This window comes from Neomonachus schauinslandi, chromosome 7, assembly GCF_002201575.2.
Source record: "Neomonachus schauinslandi chromosome 7, ASM220157v2, whole genome shotgun sequence".
Classification (NCBI taxonomy): domain Eukaryota; kingdom Metazoa; phylum Chordata; class Mammalia; order Carnivora; family Phocidae; genus Neomonachus; species Neomonachus schauinslandi.
This window is the reverse complement of record NC_058409.1, coordinates 22,994,303-23,020,224: the sequence shown is the minus strand read 5'-3', so window position 1 is coordinate 23,020,224 and position 25,922 is coordinate 22,994,303. Positions and strand designations below refer to the sequence as shown.

The 25,922-nt window shown below is 36.5% G+C and overlaps 1 protein-coding gene across 2 annotated transcripts in view; it reads right to left on the bottom strand.

The window, feature by feature from the left end:
* Nucleotides 1-25,922, bottom strand: part of CDC42SE2 (CDC42 small effector 2) — a 110,359-nt gene that overhangs the window by 34,178 nt on the left and 50,259 nt on the right. For both annotated transcript variants that reach the window (XM_044916752.1, XM_021701859.1), the window contains exon 3: nt 2,805-3,147. In XM_044916752.1, coding sequence (XP_044772687.1) covers nt 2,805-2,858 — 54 coding nt within the window. In that variant the 5' untranslated portion in view covers nt 2,859-3,147. The remainder of the gene's footprint in view (nt 1-2,804; nt 3,148-25,922) is intronic.

Here is a 25,922-nt window from a genome sequence, read left to right as displayed (position 1 = left end):
TAAGAGGAGAACTGAAAGGAGGAGACATCTCAGACCTTATTTAAGAAGTCTCCAAGTAAACCCAAAGAAAACAAGGCACAAAAACAAGGACACCAGCGGAAATTTTATCCTCTGACACCTACAGCTTCAGTAAACATGGCCCAACACTGAGACAGATAAACATAAAACCTCATGCTAAAGGCCTGTTTACCTTAGTTCCTTTACTGTTACCATATTTCTGACTTTTAACAAAATATTACAAGGCATACTAAAACAATATGGCAATAGAATTTAAAAATTCCCTAATTTAAAAACTGGTGAAAATTTAATCCTTGGTAGTATCGTTGATAACAAATTACACACAATAACTTAAATGTACAGGTAAACACACATTCACTAAAGTATAAACTCATATTATGCTTTAATTAGAACCTTTCCCATTTCCTTTCTCCCTTTCTCACACATCACTGGCACTATTCAACATTATGCTGGAGATCTTAGTCAATGCGTAAGATACCAGGATAAGACATTCACTCATCAGAAAAAGTCTAAAAAAAAAAAAAAAAACAACCTGTCACCATACAAAGGTATTTTGAAAATATAAACTGTTCAGTAAGATGTCTGGTTAAAAGATTAGTGGATAAATAGTATTCATTTCCTATATACTAAAAAAATTTTATTAGGAAATGTAATTGAAGAACAGAATTTGATTCACAACAGTAAGAAAAAAACCCTAAAATATTTAGAACCAATCTAATAAGAAATGTGCATATTTTTATTGATGAGATTTTTAAGCTTTACTAAAAGAATATGAAAAGAACTATATAAATGAAAACATATGCCATGTTTCTCAAAGGGATTGTTCAGAATTTTGAAGACATCAAATCTCAATTACACTCTATGTACAATGCAATCGTAAACACCTATAGTATTAAAAATATGCATTATGAAATACTTCATCTAAAGAAAAAGGATAGAAAAATCTGATAAGGGACCACGGAACAACAAACCAGCTCACAAAACAAGACATTACCAATACAGTTGAAAAAACATCTATGAAAGAGATTTTCTCTATGATATAGCAAAAATTTACTTAGTAACTACAGCAATTAAAACAGTATGGTAGAGGCACAGATATAAACACATGCACCAAAAAAATAAAAGACTTCAGGAATGGACCCTTCAATACAGGAAAACATGGCATACAGTAAAAGTGACATTCCAAATCACTAGTAAAAAGATTATTTAATAAACTGTAGGTAGCTGATTAGCATGGAAGAATAGACCCCTACCTCACACCACACAGAACAATCTTGCATATTTCATGGACCAAAGAGCCAAATGTAAAAAACAAAATTTAAAAGTTGTAAAAGGGGAAATGGCAAAGTAAGTAGCACAAGGATTCTGCATCCCACCACAACAAATGCATTGGCAGAATCTGTCTGACAGAACTATTTTAGAACTCTGGAGTCTGTTCAAGGTTTGCAACCTCCAGGGGAAGACTTAGAAGATAAACTACATTTAATTTCAGCTCTTACTACAGTAGCAGCTACCCATCCCCAACTCCTAGCTGTTTCCTAGAGCAGTTTACACACATCTTGTAGAGCCAGGATGGGCAAAAATGAACCCCTCCTTCAATTATCTGTGCTTCTCATCACCAAGGACAAAAGAGGTGGGCAGTCCTTGCACTTCCCCTCTAGTTCAGTCACTTGTAGGGGATTTAAAAGCCAGCATCCTTTCTCCTCTCCCTCTAACCCTCTTCATTTTTCACTTTTTCCCCTTCTGGGAGCCAAACATGAAAGACTAGGACGTTCAAAACAAACACTGCATACTTGAGGAAAATTACAAAGTGACTGCAAATGCCCAGGAAAAGGCTCAAAAAAGATCTGAGAAGACTTCAAGATTACACCTCATTCTTCCACTTATGTTCTTACAAATGTAAATGAAACAATATAAATTCACTTATTCAGCCAGCCAGCCAGTTAACCAACTGGCATGTAAAGCTACATGCTCCAAGATAATAGATTTGATCCTGAAAATACAAAGTAAATCTGGTCAGAGCCCCTAAAGAACTAAAAATGTGGTGGAGAGACTGTAGAAGTTATTTACCATAAAGAAGTTCTAGGCTATAATAGAAAAATAAAGTAATGAGCCAGTGGGAATACACATGAGGTAATGGCTAAGTCAGGAAAAAGCTGAAGATTATACAGAAGTGACATTTGATCTAGGCATCTTAAAAGATGAACAGAAAATTGACTTGGAGGGCAAGATTTGGGAAGAGGCAACGATATGAGTGCACAGGTTAGAAGGCACAAAAGTGGGGCATGCACCAAAAAGTTACCTAAGACCAATTACTATCTATAGAACTTTGAGCAAAAACTGTATCTATTCCAGTTGAACAATAAGGGTGATGGTATCTACCTCAGATGCTTGCTGAGAGGAAAAAGAAGTGGTAGGTAAAGAAGGATGTGAGCAGTCTGGCTGCCACATTCTTCTACCCACTGACTTTCAAGGCTGACTCCACTGTTTTTACCTCAAGTCGGGGTGTCAACCCCTCACTGTTCCTCTAGAAGCCATCTACTTGGTAGAGGAGACAACCTCCTCAGCCATGTACAGTGGGCGGGCACAGTTCTTGACACTCAGTATTTACTCAAAAGAGTTTTTCTTTTTTTTTAACCAGATGTTTAGAGTTCCATGAACTACTTTCTGACACTCCTGAGATCTGCCCTGCAATTACTGCTAGGGTCCTGACTCCCAGCTTGAGAACCAGTGGTATGTTTAATAAGCACCCCACCCAATCTGTACACATATTACTTCATACTTACAGGCTGAGGCTGTTCTGCAATACAGCAGTTGAAACACAACCAGAATTCACTCATGCTTATAGTCCACGGTATAAATGAGCACCAATGAAGTTTTCAAATCTTGGCTTGGGAAGCTTCAAAAGCAAGCTCCTTGATATGCTGAATGTCCAATGATGCCAAAAAAAAAAATAATTTTATTACTTCTCTGTGTTTTTGTTCCTGAAAGTCGAGTATCTACAGTCAATTTAATGAAGAAAGTCAATCTGTTCTCCTTTCTTTGCTTCTCGTTCTACAGAGACTCGTTTCTCAACCACCAGGAAGGTATAAAAATTGTCGTCTTGACTCAGGGCGTCTAACAGGTAATCTAAAAAGAAGAAAAATAGAAGAAAACAAGTTACTTATCCTTAGATGCTTTTATTTTTTAAATCTGTGACAAAATTAAAATTATTTCCCCAAAAAGTAAGCATTGAAAAAAAATCAAAATTTTAATAAACTGATATTCAACAAAATTTTCTGAACACTTTGTCAGGTATCAGGAATATGGCAGTGAAATAAGAAATCCCTGCCTTCATAGAGCATCCTATTTTATGACTATAAAACTCTGAATTATTCTAATAAGTTTATTTTTTTTAAATCACTAAACTAGAACACTATTATAGCCATACAAAAGTCTCAAATTCCAAGAAGAAATAATGATCATTTTCATACAGGTTTCCTCACCTGAACCTCTATTCTCAAAGACAACCCAGAAAGTAACTGGTAGTGCAATCAACTCTTCTTAGATAATTAAGCAGCTGTAACTCATCAATAATCATAAATAAAACTAGCAGCTTCTCCAATGAAGTTGAAATTGAACATGAAAGATGGACAGGGTCTAATTTTGGCTTCATTTTGTGAATTAAGACATTAGATTCCTGCCACCACCATCACCAGAATCAGTGTCAGTAAAAGCAGTTTTTTATATCCCACAAGTAGCTAACCAACAGAGTCATTCAGAATCCATGTCAGGCCATTTTCTTTTTTTTCTTTTTCTTTTTTTTTTTTTAAAGATTTCATCCATCCATTTGTCAGAGAGAGAGAGAGAGAGAGAGCGCACAAGCAGGGGGAGCAGCAGAGGGAGAAGCAGGCCTCCCGCTGAGCAGGGAGCCCGATGCGGGACTCTATCCCAGGACCCCGGGACCACAGCCTGAGCCTAAGGCAGACGCTCAACCAACTGAGCCACCCAGGCATCCCTGTCAGGCCATTTTCTATGTGGAGCTGGGCAAAGAGTGAACCTATCCTTTCTTCGTGACTGCCAAGCTGCTGACTTTAAGAAAGGCCTTTGCCAAATAAATTCCAAACTTCATGTAGATGACTGTTCTGAGATAATAATGCTGACAAGCACAGACAAGAGAGAGGAGGAAGTCTAGAGGACATGAATCTCTACTTCCACTCATCCCTAAGACCAGTTTGACCTATGCATCTGAGCTTTGGTTTTGTGAGGCTGTGTTTCTCTCTCTTTAGCCTGAAGCTACACTGAAGTGGATTTCTATCACCTGCAGCCTAGTACAACCATCAAGTAAAGATGTCCACTAGACCTCTGGGTGTACAGTTGTGAAGCCAAGGAAAAGTCCCGGAATTATCAGCAGATCATAAATGAAGCCATGAATCCTAAATTCTTTTTTAAGATTTATTTATTTGAGAGAGAGAGAGAGAGAAAACAGGCGAGCGGGGAGAGGGGCAAAGGGAGAGGGAGAAAGAGAAACCCAAGCTGACTGACACTCAACCGACTGAGCCATCCAAGTGCTCCTGAATCCTAATTTCTAAGGAAAGCTGCATCATGAAAAGCCAAGAGGGTCTAACAGAGAACTCTAAGTAATAGCATCATTTAACTATGGGTAGAGGAAGAAAAGTCTACCAAGAATATTTGGCTATTACCACAGAGAGAGAGAGAGAGCAGGAAAACCAGTTAAAGTGGTGTCACTGGGGCCTGTTTCAAGGAGGAAGTTGGTAACAGTATTAACTGCTGATGAGATAGCCAAGACAGAGAACTGTCCATCAGAATGGGCAGAAGATACTCGGTGGTCCTGGTTACATCAATTTCATTGAAGTAGTGCCGGCAGAAATCAGATTAGAGAGAGCTGAGAAGTGAGTGAAGGGAAAGAAGCAGAGTCAACAAATGTAGGAAATATTTCCCAGAAAAGACATGGTAGGGTGGCAGATACAGTGAAGAAAAGAGCCATCCCGGAAATGAAAAGACCAAAGATGCATTAATGAGATTACTCAAAGAGTGTATTAACATTTTTGCCCCAAGTAATCAAACATATCACATATTTATCAATCTCTGAAAAAGATATAGTCCATTTATAAGCTATCCCAACTATAAATCACTAAAAGACAGCTACATTACAGGATCACACACCCTGAACATTAAGTGAAATAACATTCCTCCCTTTTGTGTTCTCCAAAGCCATGACTGGAAACCTGGTAAGACACGAATGACAGTCATCTTTATATCTGTGTGGATGAAAATCTTCAGTAAAGATAAATGCATGTACGTTTAATGGCACAAACGTGGGACTCTGATTCTACTGAGTCTACTGGACAAGTCCCCTAACATACTACAGGAAAATGAGAGGTTAAGATTTAAGCCTATGTTCAAGGAGGAAGATCAGAAGGAAGAAAATTTACATTCTTGCCATAGTTAAAATTCAGAACCTGGAAGATTTATTGTCAAGCAGGGATGAACATTCCTCATCCCACCCAAACTTCCAAAACAAAGAAGTGGCAGTGTTGTAACTGACTTTGTCAGTGAACTAGGTAAATACTGTGAAAGTTCAGAAACTCTTACTTCCTTCTTTGGAAGAATCTAAGAGGAAAGGGTTAAATTCACAATAACAAGAACATTATTTAGTGTTGCATTTAAGAAGTTTAATTCCACCTTGATCAAAGACCTCGGGCATTAAGAAGTCATCGTGCCAGTTGTAAAATAAATAAGTCATTAAGATGAAAAAAGCACAACATAGGGAATACAGTCAATACAGTAATAACTGTGTGGTGACACATTGTAACTACACTTCTCTCCTGATGAGCATTTCATAATGTATATAACTGCCAAATCACTATGCTGCAAGCCAGAAACTACTATTTCAACTGTACTTCATTACAAATAAAAAAAATTTCTTAATGAAAAAAGACGTCATTGTGAAATGAAGTCTCTTAACTAATTCTATGAAAACAAATATACCTTTGTTTGAAACTGAAAATTCTTTATGCTCATCACTGTTGCAACACAGACATGGAAAAACTTCAAATCTATTGGATTTGAAATTTGATATTTAAAAATCTATGGTTTAATTTATTCTATTTTCTTATCTACATATAAAGTCAGGCAAATTTCGTTTTTATTTGGAAATTATGTTTTCCAGAAACCATCTTCAAATATTAATTTTGGATTGGGAGGTGTAGTTTCTTCTTTTTTAATTTTATTTATTTATTTGAGAGAGAGAGAGAGAGGATGAGCACAGAAGGAGAGTGAGAGTGAGAAGCAGACTCCCCACTGTGCAGGGCCTGATGTGGGACTCGATCCCAGGACCCTAATAAGATCATGACCTAAGCCAAAGGCAGACACCTGACCAACTGAGCAACCCAGGTACCCGTTTCTTCTAAGTGTTCTGTTTAATACTTAAAATTAATAAAGAGCTTCCTAATATACAATCCATAATACTTTATCACCTTTCCTTGTTCCAAATTCAGACCTCCTTCCCATTTAGAGTAAAGCTATTCATTAATTTGTGATTTTTAAAATATACAATTTCACACTCACATGTACCTTGGAAAATGACATTCACAAGACTTCCTCCTCCCTTGTGTTTAAAGAATGATTTTTAAAAGTGCAATAATTTTTGCCTCATTTTTGGAAATAAGACAGGATATACAGCTTAAGTTATTTCCACCTAGATAATCATGAAATGCACTTTCAAACCAAGCAGATGTTTGCAACTCCACAGCTCTATATTTGTTAAGTAAATACATGAATCTAAAAATGTCTCAAACACGCCTTGGAATGTCATGCAAATGCATTTCCATCTTCTTCCTTTTCTAAACAAACTTCCTTGTCACAATTATTTTTCAAAAGTGCATACTTAAAACATTTATATATGAACACCTGGAGAGAAGTATTAAATTTATCACAAAACAATTTCCCTAGTAATATATAAACTATAGTTACTTTCATTTCTTAAGCTGACAGTTGCTTAAAACATTTCCATTTTGAAAACCTTGTACTTTTAAAATCTTAAGACAATAAAAGGAGTGTCACTTTGCAACAACATCAACATCTAAATTTGGCTTGAAACACAGCTCAGCACATTCCACACATATATAAGTGGTCAGACTGGTCTACAACACCAGACGGGGTATTTCACAAATGCACAGGTTCACGAGACAAAATTTTAGAAAAAGCTTAAAGTGAATTATCTGGCCATTAGTGACTGGCAGTCTCTCTGAATTAAAAGCTCAGTCTCCTGGCTTTAAAAGAGACTGGCATGAGTTTAAAAAAAACTGCAGTAGTACTCTCCACCATCAGCTTCCTCTCCTTCTTACACTCTGCACTTGGATCGGTTTTCATCTCTCCAGAGTAATTTAGAAATAGAAATGCTGGATCTTACTCTACGTTTAATTTCAACTTGGTAAGAAATGGCTCACCCATTTTGCAAATCCATCGTACCATTCTGCACTTGTGCTAGCAATGCAGGAGTGTCCCCGCTGCTCTACAATTGTCAGTCTTTTCAGTGTTGGTCTTTCTAGTGGTAACTTGCTGCGGTTTTAATTTGCACTTTGATGATAACTAATGATAGTCTTTTCTTTAGCTTGTTTGGTAATTCATCTATCTTCTTTGGTTACATATGTTGAGATCGTTTGCTCACTTTTTAATTTAGTTGTCTTACTCAATTGTGTTCTTTACATATTCTAGATCAAGTCCATTGTCCAAAATAAGTACTGGGAGTATCTCTTCCCAGGCATTCTTTTTTTAAACATCTTTTGGGGCGCCTGCGTAGCTCAGTGGGTTAGGCATCTGCCCTCAGCTCAGGTCATGATCTCGGAGTCCTGGATGGAGCCCCACATGGGCTCCCTGCTCAGCTGGGAGTCTGCTTCGTCCTCTGCCCCTCCCCCTGCTCATGTGCTCTCTCTCTCAAATAAATAAATGAAATCTTTAAAAAAAAATCTTTCAAATAGTTTGTTTTTTGATAGTCTGGTTTATCGATTTTATCTTTTATAAGTTATGCTTTTTGTGGACTGTCTAGGTTCTTCATATTTCCATATACATTTAGATTCAGTTTGTGTCAATTTCTACAAAAAAGCCTCTGGCACTTCTGATTGGGATTGCATTCATACTAACAACTACATAATGGATAATTACATTTTAACAATATTGAGTATTCTAATTCATTAACATGACATACCCAATAATTTGTAGTTTTCAGTGTACAGGCTTTACATGTGTTTTCTTCATCAGTTTTGTTTTTTTTTTTAACATTTTATTTATTTGAGAGAGCACGCGCACGAGTGGAGGGAGACGCAGAGGGAGAGGGACAAGCAGACTCCCTACTGACGTGGGGCTCGATCCCAAGACCCCAGGATCATGACCTGGGCTAAAGGCAGATGCTTAACCAATTGAGCCACCCAGAACATTAATCACTGATATTTTATTCGTTAGGTAACATCTTCACAGTCTACTCAGGCTTTTTCCCCCTCACATCTTCTTTTTTCCCTCTTAATTAAAACTCAAGTATTTAACACTAAACATATACATTATGTTTAGAGATATAAGAGAGATTTTTTTTTTTTTTTGGCTCAAATGTGCAAGAGTTTGCAATACCAACATAGAGCAAAGCAATGTTCATGAATACCACTCTCTCAAGCTCTACTCCCCACGTTTCTTCTCCCTCTTGTATGAGAATGACTGCCATGTTTTCCTTCCCTCTCCTTAATAATCTTTCTCCTTTTCCTTTCCTGGTACTTTTCTTCCTGCTTTTCGTTTTCTCTCTCCCCCTTTTTCTTTTTCCCATTTCCACTGTATTATTCCCTCTCCTTAAATACTTCTTTAGTGGCCAAATTAGAAGTAACAATTATGTGATACATAGCCTCTCAGTGTATGAGGCGATGGACTGAAATATCTATTATCACTCTGAACTTTTCTCCTGAGTCCAGGCAGACATTTATATACACCTGCAAATGAACATCTCACTTAGTCTCCTACTTACCTGAAACCTGGTATTTGAAACATAGAATTCATTGCCCTTTCCCCCATATCTGGTTTTATGTTAACTTTCTTGGTGGGTGGTACCACCACACACTGTTTACACCAAGGAACACACATTTGAATTCTATCCTACCACTGGCAGTTCTCTGAATAAAACCATACTTGTACAATGCTTTCTTACATTTAAACAGATCTTTACTGTTATTCAAAATAATACAAGCACATAGATTTTTAAAATTCAAGTAATAAAAAGTTATCAAAAATGGCAAATCTCAAAAAAAAGATAAATCTCTAACCTATCCCTCTTCATCTGTTGGTTGTAGTCATTTCTAACTTACCAACATGTTTCCTTCTGGTACTTATAAATAAGATGCTTATGCTACTTCTTAAATTGTCGATTTGTAAATAATTTAAACTGACTTTCTGTTAAAATAGATTGATAGGTTTTTTTTTTTACATCACCTCCTACCTTCAAACTCCCTGTCACCATCACCATTACCACTGGATAATTATAATTTTTCATTGAATCAATATTCAATGTTTCTGTTATTATAATTGCTACTACTGAAATAAGTAACGTATTAGAATCAGCTATCCCTTCTTGAATCATCTTTTCTTTTCCCTGAGGTTAATAAGTGCTGAGCTTTTTTATTTGCTTAGTCTTTCTATGTACCTATATCAGAACTGTAAAATACTTTAATTAGAGCTGCAAAAGACCTGTAATTTCCAAATACCTAACCATATGCGTAGACATACTGATTAAAAAAATTTTTTTTGTTTTGTTTTGTTTCTTCACAAAACCTGGCCTCCTGCTTCAATTCTAACTAGCTGCTCTCTAGGCATGTTCCCTCAGTTCCTTTCCGATTTCTAATCATTACATATTCCTTTTTCTTCATCCTCCTCAGCTTATTTTGCAAAATCACATACTCCAGTAGCTTTTTGCATGTGAAAACAGTTGGTTTACTTATACCTTCCAAGTCCAGTAGCTTCTTAAGAAAGGGTACATAGGAAGGAAAATGTTTTAAATCCCTGCATTTGACATTTGATTGAGTACAGAGTATCAAGTTAAAGATCTTTTCCCTCAGGATTTTAGAGGCACTGTTTCATGATCTTCTACCTTCCAGAGTTGCTAAGAAGGCTAGTGACATTCTAATTTGCTTTCTAGGTGAAAAATTTTCCCTTCTCTCAAAGGCTTAAAGATTTTCTCTTACTCAGAATTCTCAAATTTCACAGAGACATAACTTGGTTTTGTCCCTTTTCACTCAGTGTGCCAGGGACTGAATGAGCTCCTTCAAAAAGGAGAATCTGGTGTCCCTGAGTTCAGAAAAATGTTAAGTACCTATAACCATAGGGCTGTTGTGTGAATTAGACAAAATACTTAAGACTTGGCACATGGAAGTACAGAATGATGATGATAATCAATGGTTATCGACATTTGCACCAATTTCTTTGATAACCACTGTTCCTTGTTTTTCAATCCTTCCTTTAAAGATGAACTTCCATCTTCATAAAGTACATACTTTAAGAGTTTTTTCAATAATACATGCTGTTAATGATTACCTGCAAGTGGTAAGCTTCCAGTTGTTTCTCTAAAACAGTGAGGGGTTTTTTTCATTTCAATTTTGAAACAATTTACCTATAAAAGAATTGCCAAAACAGAAATCTTCCATCTAACCTTTATTCAGATACACTGTTAACACGATTTCTATATTGTGCCCTTATTCTTGCATGAGAGCTTAACAGCTAAGTATGAAATTCTTGGTTAACAGTGCTTTTCCTTCAGTCCTCTGCAGATATTATTCTGACCTCTACTGTTGCTGATGAGAAGTTCACTGTTAATCTGACTTTTGGTCCTTTGAATGTACACTTTTGTTTTTTTTCCCTAAAGATACTTTAAAGATTGTCTTTCCATTTGACTCCAATTTCATAGAATCTCTAGCTTAAGATACACTTCTATTGGGGTTCTTTCAACTGTTTCTCAACTGCTATTTAATTTTCACTATTAATATTTTCCCTAATTATTGACTTTTAATAATCAAATTTTCCATTTTAACAAATTCTATGTGGTTCTTTTGCAAATTCACTTACTTCAATCTCTTAATCTTTTAAACTTAGACACTTTAATGACTCATTTTATAGTGTTCTTCTGATTATTCTGTTAAATCAATCCTAGTCTTCTAATTAGCCTTCTTGTGTTGTCTGCTAACTCTCCCTCATGTTGGACCACTTCCTTGTAATTACATTATGAGCTCATCTTCACTGGGAGGTTGTTTTTCCTGTGAAAGTCTAGTACTCCTTGGTTGAGGAAGAATCCCTACAAAGCAGTTGCATTTCCTAATACTTAGATGCCCACAAGATGTGCTCACTTCAGCAGCACATACACTAGATACTCACAAGGGGAAGTTCACAAAATCAAATTTAAGTTTTAATTTCTTCACTCGCAATTCTCATACCACATGGATGCTACACATTCATACTGCACATTTCTGTGGAAGTGCAAGCTTGGAAAGATAGTATGATATAGTGTTGAAACTTAGATTCTGAAACTAGACAGCTTAAGTTCTTTTTTTTTTTTTTAAAGATTTTATTTGTTTGCAAGAGAGATTGCGAGAACGAGTGGGGGAGGGGCAGGGGGAGAAGCAGACTCCCTGCAGAGCAGGGAGCCCGACATGGGACTCTATCCCAGGACCCTGGATCATGACCTGAGCCGAAGGAAGACACTTAACCGACTAAGCCACCCAAGTGCCCTAGAGAGCTTAAGTTCAAATCCTGGATTCCACCACCTACTAGCTGTCTGATCTTGGGCAAGATACTTAACCTGTGTGTGTCTCAGTTTTCTGTTCTATAAAACGGAGTTTACAATTTTATCTACCTCAAAGGTTTATGTGAGGGTTAGATAAGTAAAGTTGCTAAGTACAGAGGGTGGCAAACAATGAGTTTAAATAAACAAATAAATGGTATTGTTTTTACTGTGTTACCATCATCATCATCACTGCTACATCATTATTTTTCTCTCTACCCAGAGAACTGAGCAGAGATAAACTTCCTTGATGCTTACCCAGGCAGGTGGACAAAAATATTTCTAGTTAATCTCCCTTCTTAGATGGAGTAGCACACACACAGAAATACATGAGTCTATTTATTAGCACTTATATTTAACAGGGAAAATGAAGCAGGACCAGTAATAAGGTAAAGAAAAACAAAGCTTACTTATGCCAATTAAATTAATCCCTTTGATAGCAATGACATATTTTCCACAAAAGCAAATTTAAATGTATGTATTATTTGTATGTCTATGTCATACAATAAGATCAACAATAAAAGGATATTCAGTATATACTTTAAGTAATTCTAACTTCATCTACTGGTTATTAATTATTTAAAAACACATTCATATAATCAATTGTATTTAGTCAGGTTTTCTCTTCTTGGTATAAAAGGCCTTGGTATCAGAGATTTAAACTTTCAGAAGGGAATGCTTGTTCAGTACCTAGTTACTGCCTGAACTGGCTGCCAAATCTGTTTTGCAAAAGCAAGGCTGAAGGAAGGTAATTAAAAGGCTTGAAGAATGAAAAGTATGTAATTCAGGCTTCTTAGGCAGGCATGGAATCTCCTATCAATCCCCTGAGGAGGTAAAGTCAAATGAGCACAAACTGCAGTCATTTATCTGGGTATAGAACTAGGTAAGGCAGAGACCAGGCTTTGATACCGTGTTCCAGATTCATCCCAGGGAGAAAAGATCACGGTGATTTATATTTGATTCCTACTTGCTTTGTGATAATTGCCTGAGGACTTTTTGTTAACTTGGTATTTTCCCTAAATAAATGAGGTATTCTCAGCTGTCTTTGGCTGGGACAAACTTTTACAAGATTAATTTGGTATGACAAGAGAACTCTGTCACACTCCTTAAAGAGCTCTCTTAGCTGTTTTAAATTTCTCCCCCCCAGCCCCGCCATAAAAATTAACATCAAACTGTATTATCAAAGTGATTAACATCATATCTGGCACAAGGTAAGAGCTGACTCATGTTACTAGGTTATCAAAGTTTCCTCTCAAGTCAAACATCAAACAATATCAACAGAAGGTCTAACACCAGACATAGCACATCCAAGTTTAAAATGGTTCAAAGATTTTCTTGTTAAAGGGAATAATATCTACAGAAAAAAAAATTTAAAAATTATGTACGTGCATACTATCTTTTAAGTTCCAGATGGAAGTTATAAGCACAAACAAAAAAGCTGTACACATCATTTTACTTATCTATTTCACATCATTTGTAAGTTAAAGATCAACAATGACAACACCTGCAAAAAAAAAGCATGGTCACTGCCAAAGACTAACCAGACTACAATTTATTTACAGCTCTCAGTCAAACTAATCATTAATTATTATTTTTTCAACAGTTACTTAGGTCTATACGGTTGTCACTAAGGCTGAATAGATTTTCCTCTTTTTAGGGTAGACAGGGAGGAGAAAAGGAAGCTAGTGTAGAAAAAGATGCCTTATATGAATTTATACAGAGGTGGAGTAGGAAGCCAGGAAAATTTAAAAGATTTCCAAAATTATACCATTAGCTTTATTACAAAGAAAAACAGTAAAGATATATCAAATTCAGTACAAATAAAAACCACAGGAATCCTTACAAAATAAATAATGCGTAACTACTGCTTCTGGTACCAAGAAGATAAAATTTACACACAAAGCTGATCTTTCTCACCCTTACCAAAGAGAATTTTTTTTTTAATCTACAGATCTACAGAACTGTTTCTACAGGTTTTTTTAAAAAATTCTAGAAAATATCATACTGAAATCCTTTGCTAATTTTACAGAGGAAATGAGAAGAAACAAAATTAAGTCAATACCATCAACTGCATATCGGAACATGGTATCTTGACCTGTGTTTTCAGGAACACAGAAAAGCAATACAATATGCTGCCTGTAGTCAGAATGAGTCTGTATTTTTCCAAAAGAAAAGTCACTAAACTCTTTAGTAAAATATATTATAGGCAGATTAAAGATTAAGTTCATTAAAACTTAATGTCTCGGGCATACTAAAATAATAGAAAAATTCAAACTGTCAAAGGAGAAAACCTGCTGTATCTTTAAAAAGCTCTTCTTATGAATACCCTAAGTGCATTTACATAATAACTTTTAAAACATGATGAAATAACATTCCCAAAAGTTAAAGGACATTCCCAAATTTAATCTGCTATTCTCTTTCTTACCCACACATGAACTTTACAAGAATAAGGTATATGTTTTACTAAAATAAAGAAAAATTAAGTTAGAATTCACATGAAATGATAAAAATGTATCTATGTGGGATTCTAGTCAGTGGTTAAAAGCTACTGAGGTTAACCAAAAAGGTTAAAGTCCTTTTTGGTTGCTTAGAGAAAATATTATAAGGAAAAAATACTTCTCTATCACCTTTTATCTTCTAAACCCAGAATGAAATTTAATATATTTCTATAAATAGTGTTGATACTTTACATGTAAAAATATAAAAAATATTTTAGAATAGACTATCTTACAGTATGATAATCTCAAAGATAACAGTCAAACAAGTTCAATTTGAATATAACACAAAGAATACTTAAACACAAAGTATAAAATACCCGTAATGTCATATTATCAACGAAGTCTTCCATTGCTTTATTAAAATTTAAGTGCAGTTTATCAGTGAGGAAATTAAAAAGTATACCCACATTTAGCATCTTTTAAATGTATTTCTTTACTCCAATCACATAATTAATAGCCCTTTAATACCACCTCTTAACTGGATAACAGAAACAAACTTCAGAAGGTGGGATCAAGAAAGTGTAATAGGAAGATCCTGAGCTCATCTTCTCTCAGGGAAACACCAAAATCCACAAATACATATTTAACAACTATCTTTGACAATTAAGACTAGCAGAATGGATCATAAAAAAAAAAAAAAGGCCATACTGAGAGGGCAGAAGAGGAAGACAGGCAGTTTAGTGAGGACCCACACCCCAGGCCTAGTGACCCACAGCAGGAATATCACAACTGTAGAAGCCATCCCTGAAGAGCGAGGGTCTGAGCCCCACGTGGTACTCCACAGGCCGGGGGTCCTGCACTGGAAAGACAGGCACCTACAATGTCTGGCTTTGAAAACCAATGGGGCTTACATCCATGAGAGCCAAGGGCAGCAGGAAGCCAAGACTCTGCTCTTAAAGGACATGCTTCATCTCAATGGCTCAGAGTCCCAACACAGACGCAGCTGTGCCTAGGTTACCCGCGAAGGAAATCCACTGACGGATTTTAGTAAAAGAGGGGTAGCAATCTGTTGGCATGTTCTCTGGGGAGCAAAGTGCTTGTGGGTGTCCCTTTCTTACCCTCCTCTACCTTGCTGGCCTGTGAGCACCATTTCTGATATTCTCCATCCACTGCGGTAGCACCACTAACCCTGCTCCAACACTGTCCTGTGTATTCGCCTCACCCAACCCACCCACACAACTTGGGAGTCCTTCCCAGACAGCACCCCTCTCACGCCCACCACAATTGGCAAGTGGCCTTGGCTGGCCCTGAGTCCCTCCTGAACACCCTGCGCTGGGGGACCAGTCCCACATACTAGAACTCCCATAACAAACACAAACATACCTCATAGCAAGCTGCCCAAAAGACCAGCAAACCCCAGCTGCTGCAGCATGGCCTCCTAGCCAGCCACGCTGTGGGCGAACTATATATATCAGAGCACCTACAGCAGTCATGATTGGGCCTCTCAGCCAGATAAGACGTAGGCCCGCCTTGTTTACCATCGTGCATGTAGCAGTTAGTGGCTAGACCTCAAGAGACAGACAGACCAAGGGAAAGTCCTGCACACCAGCAAGTCCACATCAATCATGACCCATCCATAACAGGAGGGTAAATGCAAACCACACAGGGAACATTCCTGGAGCACATGACTCAGGTGACCAGGGGAATTTATGCTACAGGGCCCCACAGAAATCTTCTGCATGAAGACACTCCTTAATGACCAGGAGATGTACCTGACCTACCTAACAGAAATAAGCAGAGACTAAAGCAAATGAGGAGGCAGGGGGAGTATGTTCCAAATGAAAGAACAAGACAAAACCTCAGAAAACGAACAGAAAATGAAACAGGGATAAGCAATCTACCAGATAAAGAGTTGAAAGTAACCAAAGATGCTAACCAAACTCAAGAAAAGAATGAACACAGTAAAAACTCAGTCATGAAAAATACTTGGGGGAAAAAAAAAATCAATACTGAAGAATACAATAACTAAAATGTAAAATACACTAGAGGAATCAATAGCAGGTTGAATGATGCAGAACAGCAGATCAGCAATCTGGGAGACAGCATAGTGGTAACACCCAATGAAAAGAGCAAAAAGAGGGGCACCTGCATGGCTCATTCAGTTAAGCATCTGTCTTCAGCTCAGGTCATGATTCCAGGGTTCTGTGATAGAGCCCCATGTCAGGCTCCCTGCTCAGGGGGAGTCAGCTTCTCCCTTTCCCTTTGACCCTCCCCGCACTCTGGCTCTCTCTCTCACACAATTTTTTTTTTTTGTAAATCTTTAAAAAAAGAAAAGAAAAAAGTAATTCAAAAAATGAAGACACTAAAAAAAAAAGGGGGGGGGTGTGCCTGGGTGGCTCAGATGGTTAAGCGTCTGCCTTCAGCTCAGGTCATGATCCCAGAGTCCTGGGACTGAGTCCCGCATCGGTCTCCCTGCTCCTTGGGGAGCCTGCTTTTCCCTCTGCCTCTTTCTCTCTCATGAATAAATAAATAAAATCTTAAAAAAAAAAAAAAATGAAGATACTTTAAGGCACCACTAGGATATCAAGCATACTAATGTTCACATTATAGGAGTCCAAAAAGGAGCAAACAAAGAGAAAGGGACAGAAAACCTATTTTTAGAAAATAGCTGAAAACCTCCCTGAGGAAGGAACAGGACATCCAAGTCTGAGAAGCAAAGAGTCCCAAAGAACATACACTCAAAGACACCCACACCAAGACACACTGTAATCAAATTCTGAGCAGTTAAAGAATCTTAAAAGCATCAAGAGAAAACAAAAACAAAAAACTAGCTACATACAAGGGAAGCCCCATAAGACTGTAACCTGATTTTTCAGCAGAAACTTTACAAGCCAGAAGAGAGAAGCACAAATATTCAAAGAAGAGAGAAGCACAAATATTCAAAGTGTTGAAAGGAAAAAACTTAAAATCAAGAATACACTACACACCTAGGTGGCTCAGTCAGTTAGGTGTCTGACTCTTGATTCCAGTTCAGATCATGATCTTAGGATCCTGAGATTGAGCCCTGCATCGAGCTCCATGCTGCTCAGCAGGCAGTCTGCTTGAGGATTCTCTCCCTCTGCCCTTCCCCCACTGGTGTTCGTGCATGAGCTCTCTCACTCTCTCTCTCTCTCAAATAAAGCTTAAAAAAAAAAGTCTGCCTCAAGGACAAAATCTGAACAGACCCATTACTATTAAGACCGAATCAGTAATGAAATAACTCCCAACAAACAAAAGTCCAGGACAAGAGAGCTTCACAGTTGAATTACATGAAACATTTAAACAAGAGTTAATACCTATCCTTCTCAAACTATTCCAAAAAACTGAAAAAGAAACAATACTCCAAATTCATTCTATAAGGCCAGCATTACCCTGATACCAAAATGAGACAAAAACACCACAGAACAAAATTACAGCCCAATATTCCCGATGAACACTGATGTAAAAATCCTCAACAGAACATCAGTGAACCAAATTCTATGATACACTGGAAGGATCACACACTGATCAAGGGGATTTATTCCAGGGATTCAAGGATGGTTCAATATCTTCAAATCCATCAACATGATAAACCACATAAACAAAAAAGGGTAAAAATCATGTCATTATCTAAACAGATGCAGAAAATACGTTTGATAAAATTCAACCACCATTTATGATAAAAATTATCAACAAAGTGGATACAGAAAGAACATACCTGAACTTAATAAAGGACATGTATGACAAACCCACAATTAACATCACACTCAAGGGTAAAAAGCTGAAAGCTTTTCCTCTAAAATCAGAAACAAGACAAAGGTGCCCACTCTCACTACTTTTATTAACAGTGTTGGAAATCTTAGCCATAGCAATCAGATGAGAAAATCAATCAATAAATAAATGGCATCCAAATAAAAAAAGAAGTAAAACTGTCACTACTGGCATACGACATATTATATACAGAAAACCCTAAAGATTCTACCAATTATTAGAAATAATAAATTCAATAAAGTTGCAGGTTACAAGATTAATGTACACAATTCTGTTGCATTTCTATACCCTAATATTGAACTATCAGAGAAATTAAGAAAACAATCCCATTTATAATCACATCAAAAAGAATACCTAGGAATAAACTTAACCAAGGAGGTAAAAAGACCTGTACTCTCAAAACTGTAAGACAAAGACGAAAGAAACTGAAGAAGACATAAATGGAAAGCTATTCTGTGTTCACGGGTAGCATAAATTAAAACTGTTAAAATGTCTATACTACCCAGAGAAATATATAGATTCAATGTAATCTGTATCAAAATATCAACGGCATTTTTCATAGAACTAGAACAAAGAATCTTGAAATTTTTATGGAACGACAAAAGAACCCCATTAGCCAAAGTAGTGTGGAGAAAGAACAAAGCTGGATGTATCATGATCCCTGACTTCAAACTATCCTACAAAGCTATAGAAATCAAAACAGTATGGTACTAACACAAAAAGGACACACAGATCAATGGAAGATAATACAGTCCTGCAATAAACCTACACAGATAAAGTAAATTAATTTTCAACAGGGGAGGCAAGAACGTACAATGGAAAAAACACAGTCTCTTGAATAAGTGGTGTTGGGAAAATGGACAATTACAAAGAAAACAATGAAAGTGAAAGTTTCCTTTTTCTAATAACTTTTTTTTTTTTTTTTTACTTAGTAATCTCCATACCCAATGCAGGGCTCAAACTCACAACCCTGAGATTGAGAGCCACATGCTACATTAACTGAGCTAGCCAGCCACCCCAGAAAGTGGACCACTTCCTTACACCATATACAAAAATAGTATCAAAATAGATTAACGACTTAAAAGACTAGAAACCATAAAATTCCTGGAAGAAAACACAGGCAGTAAGCTCTTGGACATCTGAACAGTATTTTTCTGGATCTGTCTCACCAGGAAAGGACAACTAAAGCAAAAATAAACAGGACTACCCCAAACTAAAAAGCTTTTGTACAGCTAAGGAAACCGTAACACAGAAAAGGCAACCTACTGAATAAGAGAAGATACTTGCAAAAGATATATCCAACAGGGGTTTAATATTATAAATACAGAAAGAACTCACACAACTCAGTATCCAAAAAAATCTATTAAAAATAGGCAGATGATCTGAATAGGTATTTCTCCAAAGATAAGACAGATGGCCAACAGGCACATGAACAGATGCTCAATATCATTAACCATCAGCAGACTGAAAATCAAAACCACAATGAGATCTCACCTCACACCTCTTAGAACGGCTAGTATCAAAAACACAAGAAATAAGTTCTGGCCAAGATGTGCAAGAAAAGATGTGGAAGGGAACCCTCATGCGCTGTTGGTGGGAATACAAAATGGTGCAGCCACTATGAAAACAGCATAATGATTCCTCAAAAAAATTGGAAATACAACTACCACACAATCCATCATGTCCATCAAAATATGAAAGGATAAAGATAATGAACTGTACACAGACACACACTAAAATATTAGCCATAAAAAAGCATGAAATCTTTCCATTTGCAACAACATGGATGGACCTAGAGAAAAATCCTTAGTGAAAAGTAAGTCAGAATGAAAAGGACAATACCCTATGACTTCACTTTTATATAGAATCTAAAAAAACCAAACAAATGAATGAATGTAACAAAATAGAAACAGACTCAAGATATAGAGAACAATCTGGCATTTGCTAGAGGGGAGAGGAGTAAGGAAATAGGTAAAATAAGGGAAGGGGATTAAAAGGTACAAACAATAGGTATACTATGTACAGCATCGGGAATATAGTTACTAATATGTAGCAGCTCCGTATGGGACACATGGTAGCTAAATTTATCTCTGTGATCAGTTCCAAATGTATATAAAATGTTAAATCACTATGTAGTACATAAGAAACTAATACAATATGGTGTGCTAACTACACTTCAATTTTAAAAAAAGATCTCAGCATATATATATATTTTTAAGATTTTTTATTTATTCATTTGAGAGAGAGCAAGCAAGAGCATGAGCAGGGGGGAGGGGCAGAGGGAGAAGCAGGCTCCCTGATGAGCAGGGAGCCCGATGCGGGGCTTGATCCCAGGACCTGGGATCATGACTTAGCCGAAGGCAGACACTTAACCAACGGAGCCACCCAGGCGCCCCTCAGTATATATTTCTGAATATAGGATTTCACTATACAAGTATGTATATATGTATGTATGTATACATGCATTTATTTTGACAGATATTTTTATTTTGCATACTTTAATTTCAGAACAAAAACAAACAAAAAAACCCACAGTATGCATCCAAACCCCTTGGCAGATATTGTTGAGCAATAACCATGTGACTATAAAACTGAATGAAGGAAAGTTCATTAAAACTGGTGTCAGGACACCAGAAGGGGGAGCTCTCCTATCCTACTACTCATGGTCACTCGCATTCCCACTGAGCAGAAAGAATTTCTCCTTGTCCAGCAACAAGCTCAGCCAATACGAAAATATGTACCTGAACCAATGAGAAGCCATCACCACCCTCAACTCTAGCTTTCCTCCAATGTACTTTCCCTCCCATCTTTCTCCTTTTCTCAATAAAGTCATGTTCCTCTTTTCTCATCGCCGGACTTGCCTATGGTTTGCCATAGCTTGCACTTTCGATTAATCCTGAATAAACTCATTTTGATGGTAAAATCACAGGCTGTTTTACTTTTGAAGTTGGCAGAAGATAGTAGTACTTTAGGGATATTAGTACTATGTGAAATATTAGTACTATAAAGTCACAATAAGAAACCATAAAAATGAATAAAGTGGAAATACGGAGTAGGAAAAAAAAAAAAAAAAGACATCCAGATAAGAGAAGTTCCAGAAAGAGAAAAACATTTCAAGAGAAAAGCAAACATGTCAAGAAATGATGAGGATAAATTTTTCCAGAATTAAAGATAAAAAAAGTCAAGATTTAAAAGACCAAAGAGCCAAATAAGATATAAGGAAAAAACTCATTCCTAGAAAAATTAAGATTATGTAAATTGGTAGTACATTTAGAAAATATCAAAAATTTTTACAGCTAATGTTAGTATGACTTCTGAAAATCCAAAAGTAATTGAGAGTAATCCAGAAAAAAAAGCAAAATATATGCACAAAAATGTTTTATTGCAATACTTCTTATGACAGGAGGGAAAACCCCAGACACAACCTAAATGTTGGTAATAATTAAATTACGGTTTAATGACAGATTCTACAGCCACTGTCATAGGGTTGAGAGAAAAGAATATGTTTACAAATTTTATTATTTGAGGGCACCTCAAGATTCCAATAACAGCAAGAAGTTTACATTAAAACTACTGTGAGCATTTATTTCTTAAATTACTACAACTTAAAAACTTGTTTTTAAAAATCTGATGAACTTGGTACATTGTGCTTTCAATACTTTACCAAGAACGGGCCAGCAACAATTACTTTTTAGATACACTGCACAGAAATATTAGCTTCCCAGAGTCTGTAGGGTATTTTTATACTAAAGGACAATATAATGCAGCTACTCTTATTGAGTAAGCAGCTTATGACAGCTTTTTGACTTATTAAATAATAAAATATAGTAAGGAAAATTTCAACATCCACTATGCCAAAGAAAGGCCTGGTCTTACTTCTACTAAGTGCTTTATATTTTTATCAGTTTTCATTAGCTCAGCTCCACATGAGACCATTGCCTGCCTTGATTTCTGGAATTCTGCCCCAATTCTTTTCTCCTAGTCTGTGTTGCCAGGGTTGCAGCTGCACAACCAATTCTTATTAAAATGTAAGTCTTTGAAATGCACGTCTATGGAAAGGGATATAAAGGATTTCATTATCTTTTCTCAAAACTAACAGTGAGGATTAAACCCCCACCCTTCCCAAGCCATACTACCACTCAGCACCCTTCTTTACCACTCACACCAAATACAGTAAATCCAACTGCTCAGTTTATTTAAATGAAGTCATAAACTGCATAGTGAAACTTAAAGTCTAGCAAAAATTATTTTTAAATGACTTCTAATACTTACAATGTAATTGTAGGTTATAGCTAGATATTCGCACGATGATGCATTACTTTTAAATACTACTACTAAATACTTCTAAAGAATAAATACTTGCAAGATAGAATAGGCGATTCTGTGATGATAATGTCAGAGTAATAAGTTCAGAAACTTCAAGTCAGGAAAAGAAAACTGCAATTAAATTACTTAAAATGGAAAATATTCTACCAGGTGTTAATTTTGTTTTGAGTCCCACATTGGGCCCCCTGCTCAACAGGGGGTGGGGGGGGAGTCTGCCTCTCTCCTCTGCCCCTCTCCCAGTTGTGCTCTCTCTCGCTCACTCTCTCTCTCAAATAAATAATGCCCCTGAAGTTTTCTTGGAGATGGAGAAAAAAAAATTGAAAGACAATTTATACCCCTTTTCCATTTTTCACTAGGATCTCATGTACTTTTTTTCTCTGGATAAATCCTTCAACACTGCTTGGCTTGCTCTTAAAGACAATTTATGACTGGATTCATCTTGTGAGAAGCGTTAACACAAAACTGTCAAGACTGTAAAGGTAAAACTTTTCAATTAAAAGTAAACAGGGGCAGCTGGTGGCTCAGTTGGTTGAGTCGGCCTTCAGCTCAGGTCATGATCCTAGGGTACTGGGATCAAGTCCCACATCAGGCTCCCTGCTCAGCGGGGAGTCGCTCTTCCCTCTGCCTCTGCCCTTCCCCTGGCTTGTGCTCGCTCTCAAATAAATAAACAAAATCTTTTTTAAAAAATAAATAAAAGTAAACAGAGGTCAAATACTATGTTGCAAAGTGAAAATGACAATTTTTTATTAAATCATAGTGTTTTTAATGCTGGTACACAGCTGGAATTCTCATAACATGTAGAACCTTAGAATTTCAACTATGTAAGTGAAAATAAAGTTGGCAAAATTCTTTGGGGTTAAATATAGCCTAGACTCTTCCTGGGTCATTCAATCATGGTTAAATAGAAAGAAAAACAGGGAAGGCATCGTAAAGGTACTAACCCTTTAAGATCTGATTATACAATACACATCTCAAGTTACAACAACAAAGCATTCTGAGAAAAAGTTCTAAAAAGTAACTATTTGTTGCATTTTAGGCGATCAAACTGAAGTCATTAGGTTAAATGTACCTGATAAAGTTTTTTAAATATACAAGAAATATATGATTATAATGCTTGTTAAAAGCATGTATTGAGATCACCTTACATCCATTACGATGGCTAGTAACCAAGAAAAAAAAAAGGAATAGAAAAAGAAAAAAAACAGACAATAAGTATTGGTGAGAATGTGAATAAATCGGAACTCTTGTGTGCTGTAAAATTAAAATGGTGCAACTCTTATGGTAAACAATATGACGATTCCTCAAAAACTGAAAAATAATGCCACCAAATCAATCTTACTTTTGGGTTATCTATTTAAAAGAACTGAAAGCAGAGTCTCCAAGAATATTTACATGCTCCTGTTCAAAGCAGTACTATTTACAATAGCCAAAAGGTGGAAGGAAGTCAAATGTCCATCAGCCAATGAACACATAAACAAAATGTGATATATACATATAATGGAATCCTATTCAGTCTTAAAAAGGCAGAAAATTCTGTCACATGCTACATGGACGAACTTTGAAGACATTATGTTAACTGAAATAAGCCAGTCACAAAGAGACAAATACCATATGATTCCACTTATATGAGTAACTCTACTTATATCTGAAGTACTCAAATTCATAGAAACATAAAGTAAAATGATGGTACCAGAGGCTGGCAAGAGGAAGTAAAAAGAAGTTTTTGTTTAATGGGTATTAGAGTTTCATTTTTGCTAGGTGAAAAAATTATGAAGATCTGTTCACAACAATGTGAATGTATTACTAAACTATACTTTTAAAAATGCTTAAGATGGTAGTTTTTTTTTTTTTTTTTTTTTTTTTTTGTTTTTTTTTTTTAAAGATTTTATTTATTTATTTGAGACAGAGAGAATGAGATACAGAGAGCATGAGAGGGAGGAGGGTCAGAGGGAGAAGCAGACTCCCTGCTGAGCAGGGAGCCCGATGCGGGACTCGATCCAGGGACTCCAGGATCATGACCTGAGCCGAAGGCAGTCGCTTAACCAACTGAGCCACCCAGGCGCCCCTTAAGATGGTAGTTTTTATGTGATTTATACTACAATAAAAAAACTTTCTAATGTAATTGGAAGTGGGTCTCACCCTTAGAGATTCTGATGAGTTGATAAAGATGAAAATTAGGATAAATATGTTTTGTTTCTCAGTACTACATATTAATGTTTGTGTGTGTTTCTTTTTGGTAAGATAAGTAATACACCAATATATTACCATGGTGTAATATATTACTCAAAAGATGGAAGAGTAAATCATGAATAATATATCTTCTCACCATAATCCCTAGCCATCCAGTTCTCCTCCACCCACTGGTATTAGCGTCTTGTGTAGCCTTTCACAGATACTCTGTACACATAGAAGGATGCACATATATATTTTTTCCTTTTTAAAATATTTTCATGTGATTGCACATATCATTTGGCACCTTGCTCTTTCACTTAATACTTTATCTTGGAAATCAGGCAGTATCAGTAACTTTTAAAAAACTGCCTCCCTCAATTTATAAAGGCTGTATTTTATGAGTATAACCAGTTCTCCAATAGATGGAAAGTTTCTAATCTTTTACTTCTACAAACATGATGCACAAAATAATCTTGTATATTCACACATGTAAAGTATGATGGAGTGAACCCAAAACCTACAGGATTTATCTGTGGGATAAACTCCAAGACACTTCTGAACATGGTCAATCAAAGAGTTTACAGATTAAATTTGGGGAGGCATTTTAGATTTTCACAAATATTTTCCAAATTTCCTTCTAACAGAATATACCAAACTGCACACCCACTAACAATGCATTAGAGTATCTGTATTTCCAATCTGTGAAAAAAAAATCTTGAAAAAAAATGCCTCCCTAACTCCAATAAATAAAAAGGGGAAAAAATGTGTTTTCTTCCTCTGAAGGTAAGGATCTGTTTCTTTTGTTTATTTTGGACCACTACCCTGCTATAATACTGCAATATAAAAAAAAAAAAATCCTTTTCTATGCTGATCTGAAATGCACTTTTTTAAAAAAGATTTTATTTATTTATTTGAGAGAGAGAGAATGAGAGACAGAAAGCAGGAGAGGGAGGAGGGTCAGAGGGAGAAGCAGACTCCCCGCCGAGCCGGGAGCCCGATGCGAGACTCGATCCCGGGACTCCCGGATCATGACCTGAGCCGAAGGCAGTCGCTTAACCAACTGAGCCACCCAGGTGCCCTGAAATTCACTTTTATTATATTCTACCTCCCTATGAATTTGGAACAATTTCTATTCTGTACTACTGACCTGTCTCATATACAGAATCACAATGTTTTCATCACTATTGTTTTATTTTTTTCATCACTATAGTTTTGTGGGTTTTTTTAAAGATTTATTTTAGATAAAGAGTGAGCGAGCAGGAGGAGGGGCAGAGGGAGAGAGAATCCCAAGCAGACTCCCTACTGAGCATGGAGCCCAACACTGGGCTTAATCCCACGACCAGGAAACCATGACCTGAGCCGAAACCAAG